The sequence below is a fragment of the Lycium barbarum genome, chromosome 6 (genome assembly GCF_019175385.1).
Source record: "Lycium barbarum isolate Lr01 chromosome 6, ASM1917538v2, whole genome shotgun sequence".
NCBI lineage: Eukaryota > Viridiplantae > Streptophyta > Magnoliopsida > Solanales > Solanaceae > Lycium > Lycium barbarum.
In genome coordinates, this window is record NC_083342.1 from 25,408,926 (window position 1) to 25,420,058 (window position 11,133).

The 11,133-nt window shown below is 33.7% G+C and overlaps 1 protein-coding gene across 1 annotated transcript; it reads right to left on the bottom strand.

Moving 5' to 3' along the window:
* Positions 1-1,253: 1,253 nt before the first annotated feature.
* On the bottom strand, positions 1,254-10,577 carry LOC132643650 (hydroxyproline O-arabinosyltransferase NOD3-like). Its single transcript, XM_060360138.1, has 8 exons — positions 10,031-10,577; positions 5,069-5,136; positions 4,783-4,984; positions 4,471-4,568; positions 4,302-4,371; positions 4,144-4,215; positions 3,922-4,035; positions 1,254-1,869 (listed from the first exon to the last, which is right to left on the bottom strand). The coding sequence occupies exons 1-8, from the start codon at positions 10,436-10,438 to the stop codon at positions 1,807-1,809; spliced, it is 1,095 nt and encodes a 364-aa protein (XP_060216121.1). The 5' UTR covers positions 10,439-10,577; the 3' UTR covers positions 1,254-1,806.
* Between the last annotated feature and the right edge of the window lie 556 nt (positions 10,578-11,133).

Sequence of the window (11,133 nt, forward strand, 5' to 3'; positions counted from 1 at the left end):
CATAAATAATTTATAAAGATTTCACTTAAGTTTGGATTAAGTTTTAAATTAAGAAAATAAATATAAATAACTTATATCATTGTCAAAATACTTCAAAAATGTATCAAAAATGTAAATTACAGTCCCTCCGTCATCGAAAAAAATGAATTCCGAAGTACGGTAATTAATCAATAAATTTCACGTGCGCACACTATTAACATAATATTTATTTACTATATTAAAAGAGTAACTATAAAATATTATTTTTATATATTATGAAATTTTTTGAAAAACTAATGTAGTTAAAAAAATACAATTTAATTTTCAAACAGTAATAATACTAGACAATTTGCAAAAGTTATATTTTTCGCTTTTTTAAAATATTAAAATATTTTACAAAATATCGGATAATCAATATTTTATGTAGTTTAGGATAAAATAGTTACGTTAAAATGAAAAACTTCTTACAATGTAGATTTGATAAAATGGTTTATTAAATTAAGAAAAGGTAAAAAAAATGTTAATTTTTAACATGCATTTTTTGGAAGGTAAAGAAAGCTTAAAGTAGTAACAATTAATTTTATTGACTTTTCATTTTTTTTTATTTTTTTTGTGATTTAATTTGAAAGAATATCTACAAAAAATTCTTGTAATATCAAGGCTTTTAATTATTTATATTATTTGTAAATTAACTTTATTGATTTCATCATGCAACAATATTACACATCAAATATTTTTTACATAAATTGACTAATATAGTATCTTTAGTAAAAAAATAAGTTAGCCAATATGAATTTAATTCAAAGAAACAAATGAAGTTAATTTAACATATGAAAACTCAATTTGAATCATCAGAGACTTTAATCTCAAAAACTTTAAGTAAAATTAAAATTAGAAGAGCTTTCAAATATTTGATATTTCTTTTTAAATCTAATATATAAACTAAGAAAAATATTTTCCTTTAATTTTCAGGTACGTTTTTATACTTTAATATTTTAGAAGTCTTTGGAAGTATCAGATTGATGTTAAAAAAACAAAGAAGCAAGTGCAGAAAAATTTAAAAGATATCTATAAATTAAAATTTTAACTTCAATAAGCTCGGGCCAAATAACACTAGTTATATGAATATGAAGAAAGCACTACAAAAGAGCCTACCATGATCAAGATAGTGTTGAACTATCTCTGAGTCTATGACAAATAACATGCTTTGATTCAGGATATACGACTATTAGTCACAAGCAAAATTTCAAGTGTAAAATGATAAAGCTAGAATATTAATGCATTTATTTCCAACTTTATTACTCTTAATGATTCTTCCTCATGCACCAAAGGTTCATCTTTCAAAAGAAAAAAGAACAGAAGAAACAATTGTAAGTGAAAGGTACACCATTGTAATACAACTACAGATATTGCCTCCGTAAAAAACCTTACAAAATTCCAGCATAAGTCCACCATCGATCAAGTTCCCTTCTATAGTAAAGATCATTTCTGAGACACAATAACTTGTTTGTCCTAATTTAACTCAAAAAGGGCTCAAATCTCCTATTACACTTTAAAAGATATTACACAGCAACAGATTTTTACAAAAGAATACTAGGTTTATAGTTTATCCAGAAGTACCATGGTGGGAGAAAGAGAAATATCTATAAAGGACAGAACTACTCTAGTATGACCACCATGTCTATTTAACTTGTTTAAATCATATATCTTTCTAAGGATTATCCATCGTGAAGCCTGCCAAAAACTGGGAACTCTTGACATGCGCTGTGCTTCGTGAAATGAGCAAAGTATAAATATAGTAAGTACACAGGTCATTTTAACTCATTTTCACTGTGTCTCCCATCCAGGGATATTAGCAGTAGCTTCATTAACCATCTTCACTAATCTTACCTGCAAAAAGGATTTTAAAAAAAAAAAGACATGAGCAATGATAAAAAAGTCTGGCTCCTTGCAGCTACCGGCATTTTTTCCTCTCTTCACTTGTATGTGTGTAGCATACAGCATGTCTGCTTGCATCAATCATTATGATGAAATTTAATCGCCTTCGCATGTCAATATTCAATGTTCACATGTGTGCCCACAGGTAATATGCTATGGGTTAAACGGGATATGAGGAAAGGATATGAACAGATCTGTCACACTCTAACTGAGGCAGACACGTCAAGTTCTAACTGATGCAGACAGGAAGAGAACTATAGTTTAGTAGTATTTGCAACGGCTTGCATTCAATTGAACATAGCCATTTGTTATCAATCAAACAATAACTATACCTCAGTCCCAAACAAATTGAGGTCTCCTCATTCACCATGTCTCTCCACTTAAGGTCATCGCAGGACAATATTATATAAAATAAAAGTAGAAAGTACTAGAAGTTCTCTATAATTTCCAGTAGCAGCATATAAATCTCTAATAGCACTAAAAGACTCCAAGGAAATATAGGACATAAATTCAAAACTATGCATAATTTTCGTAGTAGGATTTGTCTTTTCCCTTTCCTTCAGGAAGAGCCATATTGATCTGTGTCATCATATTAGAACTGATTGGGTCTTTGAGGACAGTAACGTGTTATAGGGGCTCCCGTGATAGTTCAGCAATCAGGAATAACACTTACCATTCTCTGATTAAAAAAGAGGGTTACCACTTACAACTTGTGCAGATATGCTAGTCCAAATTATGGCTTGAGAAATTCCTTAATCTAATGCTCAGTTTCTTATTCAGCGGCTTACAATTATTGATAGATATTTCGCTAATTCTGTTCCATGACCACTAGTAAGAGACTTGTCCTGACTTGGTGCAGGCATGGAAGATGATTTCTAATGTCAATCCATTTCCATTTTCTTGTGGTACTTAAATGAATAACATAAAAGTACCTGCTTCATCCTGATATAATAACTGAGTGCCTGCATCATAGGTTTGAGGAAGTGATCCAAGCCCACTGGGATGAACTCATGTTCGATGTAGAAGTAACTTGTAGATCGAGCTCATCAAGGATAAGTCAAGCGCAAGTTCACTGATAAGTTACAACTGCTCTGATACCATGAGAAAGAAATGGACATTGGGCCTAACTCAACCCCAAAAGCTAGCTCATGTGGGGAGGATTGCCCAAAACCATATAAGGAGACCAAACGACTCTATCCCCACCGATGTGGAATATTCAACACCCCCGCGCACGTCCAGGACTAGACATCTGGAGCGTGGACAATATAAGATGGGGGCCCAACATCGGGTGAAACAAGAATTGGGTGAGCGTGGCTCTGTACCATGTTAAGAAATGGATCTTGGGCCCAACTCAACCCCAAAAGCTAGCTCATGAGGGGAGGATTGCCCAAAACCATATAAGGAAACCACCCATCCCATTAACCACCGATGTGGGACTTCTTCGCAGAATTATTGCAGAAGAAGATTTTTGCATGATAAGTTCAATAAATTCCTGTTAGTCCATCCTACAGGTTTCATCTTGAGAAAAAACGTCAAACAATATCTTGTGTCGAGGATCTACCGGAAACAACCTCTCTACCTCCCAAGGTAGGGGTAATGTCTGTGCACACGTCACTTAGTGGGATTTCACTGGGTATGTTGTTGTAATAGTTATTGCTTGAGGCTCTCAGTCGCAAACTTTTATGATGACATGATAAAAGAAAGATAAATAGCAATGACCATTTGAGGTAAAATGAAGCTAGGAAGCAAGGGGAAGCCATAACGTAACCTAGTACCTTTTGACCACGTCAAGCAAGGGAAGTCAATCCGACAAAAGTATGCAAAACAAATGCAATGGAGCAATATCTAACTAACAGATAGCTTTTGTTGTTTCCATAGCTTATAAAGCTCTGCAACCTCAACTTTAAAGTTGACAGTGCAAATTTGAATGATTTCCCAGGTACACTTCTACAGTTAATAGTTCTACAGCATACTGTAAAGCAGTAAACGGAGGTTTAAACGTACCACACTTTCAGGAACCCCTGGAGGGGGCAAACTGAGATTTTTTGGTGGAGGGCCTCGAAGGTATGATCTTTTGTCAAATCTCCATTCACCAATTTTACCATATGTCAACTCTCCCTGTTTAATCATCAAAAGGATTCAATGAACGGCAGAACAATGTTTGTTACAAGTTATGCCGAGAAAATGGCATGTTTGCAAAACAGAATCTGTGAGTGTTTATTTTACCTTCATATTATAATCACATCCATAGGTATAATGAATAATGAACCTCTTGCCAACTTCCAGATCCCATGGAGGCTGAAAGTGAATGACGTTTGTTAGCCAGGGATTAGTCAAGCATAACATAATGAAGAAAAGAATATTTTCATTTAGCTCTTGCAGACCTGTAGCATGAAGTCCTTACGAAGAATGTGTCTTACACCATGTAAAGCCGATGCCACTGCATAGCCATACCTGGAACAAGGAAATACAAATCAATTTTTAGACTTCATAAGCCAAAGATAATATCAAACTACGAGCAACAACTGAAGTAGAAACATAAACATCACTCACATTTCCAGAACCCAGCCAAAAGCCTTGTCAGTTTCTGGATCATCTTTCATCCTCAAAGACACATTCATCCATGTAGGAGCAATTTTTTCCAAAATGGACTGCAACAATCAGAAAAACAACATAGAAAATCAAAAATGATTGCACGAACCAGAGAAAATAACCAGCCCAAAAAACTAGACACAATAATGAGATCAAACAGCATTTTCATCACATAGCATATGGAATTGTTAAGGCCATTCAGCAGGCAAGAAGTTTAAAAGCCCTTCGCCAGCAATAACAAAATACTATTTGGTTCAGCATATTACAGCTAACCTTTTTAATTATTACTGGAGAGTTTCCAATTGGATCAACATTATTCACTGGGCCCATCTCCTCTGGATAGTATTTTCGTATAATTTTCTCATTTTCTGATGGTTTTATGTAGAAAAAGGGGAATGCGGCTGGGTGATCTCCACGACTCAAGTTTGGTAAGGGATTTGCAAATACATGGTCGGGCTCTGCCATTAGAATGTATCTGCATCAGTCATAGCATATTGTACTGTTCAGACTATATGCATACAAGAGAAAATGGTATACATTATCCAGTGTAGTCACTTACTCTTCTTCAATTGTTGCCTTCTCCAGCCACTGAACAAAAGCCCATGGTCTGTTAAGAACAATATAACCCTGAAGATAAAATGGAATTTTTATAAGAAAAGTTAGGATGAGAAACATTGTGCTGCTAATGAAGCAACTCAAGTAATTAAACACACAGAACCAAAGCTTTCGCAGAAATAAAAGATATTGTCACAACAACTCAATTTCTGGTAAACTACTCGAGGCTTCCCATGGTTTCAAACAGCACATGCTCATTTGTTGATTCATTATTAAACTGTTGAAAGAGGAAAAGTTAAATCATTTTCCCGTTCTGAGCTTTGAGCTTCTGAAGAAATCACTCATCTTTCCCTCTGACGAACAGGTCAAAGCCATGTCACCCCCTAAAGTTACCCAATAGTTCATACATAGCTAGAGAACCAGGAAAGAAGATATGAAAGACCTAAACTGAACAGATGGAAAACCAAACCTATCTTAGCATGCACTAGCAGGAATTGAAGGGCAACTAATGAAAACAGTTTGAGCCAATTTCATTTTGGCTCGTCTATAGCAGGAAAATTTGTGATGGCCAAGTCTATCTGATTCATTAAACATGTCCATCTTTTTTACTTGCTCATTTTCTCTTCCTCTCCACGAAGAACCTTTCCCCTTCCTATTTCCTTGACAAGCTCTGCCCAAAAGAGAAATTTAACTTTTAAAAAGACGCGGGATTTTTGACATATCAACATTTTTCCTTAAGTCCTGGACAGAAGATACAAGACTATTTACGATGTCTGGAATGATCTTCACCTATTACATCAGTTTTAATTTTATAGCTTTTTAAGCAGGATGAGGGGGAATATTTAGCGTCTTCAACTGATAGTCTAATATTTAATAACAAAAGAAAACTGATAGTCCAATATTTGGACAGGATGGTACCATAGGCTACAAGAAGATCTCTCATCTGATATATTATACCGAACTTGAAACTGACAGGAGTACAAGACAAGCTCCAATCTGTGCAAAGCCCTCCTCACTCTCTCTTTCCTTTTGTTGGAAAAAGTACTGTTTATGTATAAATATATAAAATATAGGAGATAAAGGGAAAACCATATCTATTTCAAGTGAAGACTGTTGACACATTTCAGCAACCCAGTGAAGGGGGTGGGTACTTTCCCTTGCTATTGCCGGGGTCTGAAACCCAGCTTGTGTAATCTTTTTATTTGTAGCACCAAAAGATCTACTCAGAAATAAGAATTACTGAGGTAGGATCCAACTCTCCACCTGATACCTCAAGGGAATAAAACAAGGTTTAGGCCTAATTTAGGCTATGTTTCTCTTTTATAAATAACTTATTTAGCTCCCTCAGTAAAATAATAGAGACTCTAATGTTAGTTTCTTTTCCCAAATCAAACTTCAAGCTGAAAGAAACATGTAAGAAGTTTTCTCACTCCTTCCCTGGGTTACTTCAGTGATCATGGGTTCAGCTTCATTAATTGCCGAACACCCCCGATGAAAATCTGTGTATGCCACTGACAAGAGCATATTCCCATAAACTCAGACCTGCTGTAACAAAGATTTATAATGCTTACCAATCTTCCCAAAAAATTAGAACTACAACTATTCAATTCTAGTGTTCATGAAGATCTACTTACATGAGAAACTAAAACCTCCTTCCTCGAAGCCATAAACCAATCCCAAGAAAAGTGAGTAAATTTATCATTCAACTAGGTTATAAACAAATTATCAAAACCAAAAGAGAGTGCACCTTGCCAAACTAACCTTAACATGAAAAAATGAAATTCACTACCTCAGTCTCAAACTATCAATTCCAAGTTTCGCACAGAGTCCTAATAAACATTTAAAAGAGTAAGGGCGTGTTCGGTATGGAATTTTTCAATTTTTTCATGTTCGGTTGGTCAAAAATTTTGGAAAACAATTGCTCTAGGAAAACAAGTTCCTTAAAAATGAGAAAATGACTTCACTAGTGGAAGTAAGGAAAACAAGTTCCACAAGTTGCATTCCATATTGACTATGTCCTCCGCACCCTCCAACACACCTCATCTTCACTCCCACATGTAACCCCCGTCCCAACCACCCCACACCACCTACCCCGCCACCCCATCTCCCTTAGTATTTGTCTAGATTATATACAAATATTTTTAAGATGATATTTCAGTACTTATATACAAATGCTTTTAAGATAATATTTTTTGCTTATATACCGAGCACAAGAAAATAAGTAAGAAACCCACTTATTTTCCTCGAAAACATTTTCCATGGAAAACATTTTCCTTCATACCGAACACACCCTAAGAGTTACGCATTATCATAACCCATAACATAACACAGAGGATAAACAAATCGGCGAAATCCCAAAACTAACCGTTCTATATATTTCCAAAATACACAATACCCAAGAATAATTCTTTACATAAGCAACTGAAAGTCACTTCCTCCATGTCTCAAACTAACCATTCCCAAAACACCCCTGAACAATTAAAAAGGTATCTCACAATTAACCATAAAACAAAAAAAAACAGCAATCTTTATCTTTTCATCCAAAGCTAATACTTCCTCCGTTTCAATTTGTTTGTATTACTTTCCCTTTTAGTCCGTTTCAAGAAGAATGTCTATTTCCTCTTTTAGGAACTCTTTCATCTCAACTTTCCACATGTCATGTTTAAGACTACAAAATTAAAGAGCATTTTGATACATTCTACATATCTTTAGTTTAAGACCACATGATTCAAAAGTCCTTTTTACTTTCTTAAAATTTGTGTCAAGTCAAAACCGGACAAACAAATTGAAACAAAAGGAGTAAAATTGAATAAACAGCAATCTTTATCTTCTGATCCAAAACTATTTCCTCCGTCTCAATTTATGCGGCACCCTTTCTTTTTTAATCCGTCCCAGAAACAATGTCACATTTTTATAGTTAGAAACAACTAAACTTTAAAATTCCTTTTTACCCTTAATGAAATGATTTATAGCCACACAGATGTTCAAGCCTTCAAGGTTTATTTTAGACCAAAAATTTCAAAAGTCTTCCCTTCTTTCTTAGGACTATTGGCCATGAGAAATTTTCACTTTTTTCCTGAATTTTTTTCGCTTTATTTGAAAATTAGCGTTTGGCTGAAAATTCCAAATACAACTTCAGAACGCACCTACAACCCTGTTTTCACTTCTTTCTTTTTTATTTTCTTTTTTTTTCACTTTATTCACTTTCATTACATTCAAACAACCAAATATTCCTTGCAAAAATATAACCAAACACAGCTCCATCTTCAACTCCAACTTCAAAAATTCCAAATAAAGTGAAACATAGTTGGTTACTATAGCCAAATGCCTACTTAAACTTTGTGTCAAATCAAACGGTGCCACATAAATTGAAACGCAGACAGTAATAAAATTGAGAAAGAAAAACAAACAATTCATAACTAGAAACAAATTCTCCTACTCCCTCTCCTATTTAGTCAGTCCCAAAAAGAATGTGACATTTCTATAATTAGAAACAACTTAACTTTAAAATTTCCCTTTTAGCCTTAATTAAATGATTTATAGCCACACAAATGTTCAAGGTTAGTTTAGACCAAATATTTCAAGTCTTCCTTTGTGCCTTTGTGCCAAGTTAAACAGTGCCACATAATTTGAGACTGAGCGAGTAATAAAATTGAAAAAAACAACAAACAATTCTTAAATAGAGAGCAAAAAATTCCCCTACTCTCTCCTTTTAGTCGGTCCCAAGAAGAATGTGATATTTCTATAATTAGAAACAACTTAACTTTAAAATTCCCCTTTTACCCTTAATAGAATCGATTTATAGCCACACCAATGTTCAAGGTTAGTTTTAGACCAAATATGTCAAAAGTCTTCCCTTTGAGCCAAGTTTAACGGTGCCACATAAATTGGGACTGAACTGAGTAATAAAATTGGAAAAAACAACAAACAATTCTTAAATAGAGAGCAAAAAATTCCCCTACTCTCTCCTTTTAGTCAGTCCCAAAAAGAATGTGATATTTCTATAATTAGAAACAACTTAACTTTAAAATTCCCCTTTTACACTTAATAAAATCGATTTATAGTCACACCAATGTTCAAGGTTAGTTTTAGACCAAATATGTCAAAAGTCTTCCCTTTGAGCCAAGTTTAACGGTGCCACATAAATTGGGACTGAACTGAGTAATAAAATTGGAAAAAACAACAAACAATTCTTAAATAGAGAGCAAAAAATTCCCCTACTCTCTCCTTTTAGTCAGTCCCAAAAAGAATGTGATATTTCTATAATTAGAAACAACTTAACTTTAAAATTCCCCTTTTACCCTTAATAAAATCGATTTATAGTCACACCAATGTTCAAGGTTAGTTTTAGACCAAATATGTCAAAAGTCTTCCCTTTGAGCCAAGTTTAACGGTGCCACATAAATTGGGACTGAACTGAGTAATAAAATTGGAAAAAACAACAAACAATTCTTAAATAGAGAGCAAAAAATTCCCCTACTCTCTCCTTTTAGTCAGTCCCAAGAAGAATGTGATATTTCTATAATTAGAAACAACTTAACTTTAAAATTTCCCTTTTACCCTTAATAAAATCGATTTATAGCCACACGAATGTTCAAGGTTAGTTTTAGACCAAATATGTCAAAAGTCTTCCCTTCGAGCCAAGTTTAACGGTGCCACATAAATTGGGACTGAACAAATAATAAAATTGGAAAAAACAACAAACAATTCTTAAATAGAGAGCAACAAATTCCCCTACTCCCACTCCTTTTTAGTCGATACCAAAAAAAAATGTTACATTTCAATAATTAGAAATAACTTAACTTTAAAATTTCTCTTTTACCCTATTAATGAGATGATTTATAGTCACACAAATGTTCAAGGTTAGTTTTAGACCAAATATTTCAAAAGTCTAGTTAAACAGTGCTGGGACTAAGCGAGTAATAAAATTGACAAAAAAAAAAGAAGAGAATTCTTAAATACTGACCCGATCCAATCCTTGAGGTAAAGGATCAACAACAAAAGTAGGAATCTCATCCATCAAATTATCGGGTTGACCCGAATGCAAAACCCGAGTAAACCCACCCATATCTGATCCGTCTCTATCCTTCATTCTCTTATACCAATAATACATTATCCTACACTGCCACTTACTATACGCTGCATCTGTCGCCGTCAATGCCACGTGGAATTTCCTCTTCTCACCACCACCGGGTTTTTCCTGTACCGGGTCGAACCATTCGGATCCACCAACACCAACATTGTTAGTATTAGAGTTACTTTTGTGGATTATGATTGTGACTAAATTGTATGTTGCGAAGAAGAAACCTAATGCGAGTAATATTAGTAATAATGATGAAACACGACCACCCATGTTGTTCTTTCTTGGTATCATTTTTGAGAAAATTGAGAATTCAGAAGAGCGTTATATGGGATTTTTTGCAATGATTTTTCAACGCTCTTTGTTAAAGTTGAAGACTTGTACTGTGGAATGGAAGGCAAGTATATACTTTTGTTTGATTTGTTGAGTGTCAAAATTGGAAGTTTAATTAATATATAGGAGAAAAAATGACAAAGATGGTCAAGGCGAGATTGGATATTTAATTTTTAGTTTGGCCATAAGAATTATTCACTTTATTTCGGAAAAAAAAATCACTTTTCAGCGTTTGGCCATAAGAATTTTGAATATTTCGGAATTTCAAAAACTTGTTTTTGTAAAATTCACTTTTTTACAATTACATTTCACCAAAAACTACAATTCCAAAAAACTATAGCCAAACACAACTCCAACTCCAACTCCAAAATTCCAAAAAAAATGATTTTTTTTTTTGTTACAAACGGGGCCTATAGTATTTCATTAAATAATATAATTATAATAAATACTTTTAAATAGCTAAAATTGCATAAAAATTGAAGAAAACTATAAATAAGTGAAATATATATATAGATGTGTTCATCCCTACAAAAAACTAATCAAAACAATTTATTATACGCTATTTACAAGCATAAGTGACTGTATGTTACTTTTTTGAGATAGTAGAAGACAAGATAAAGAATTGGTAAAGAACATAAATTAGGGCATCTCGCACT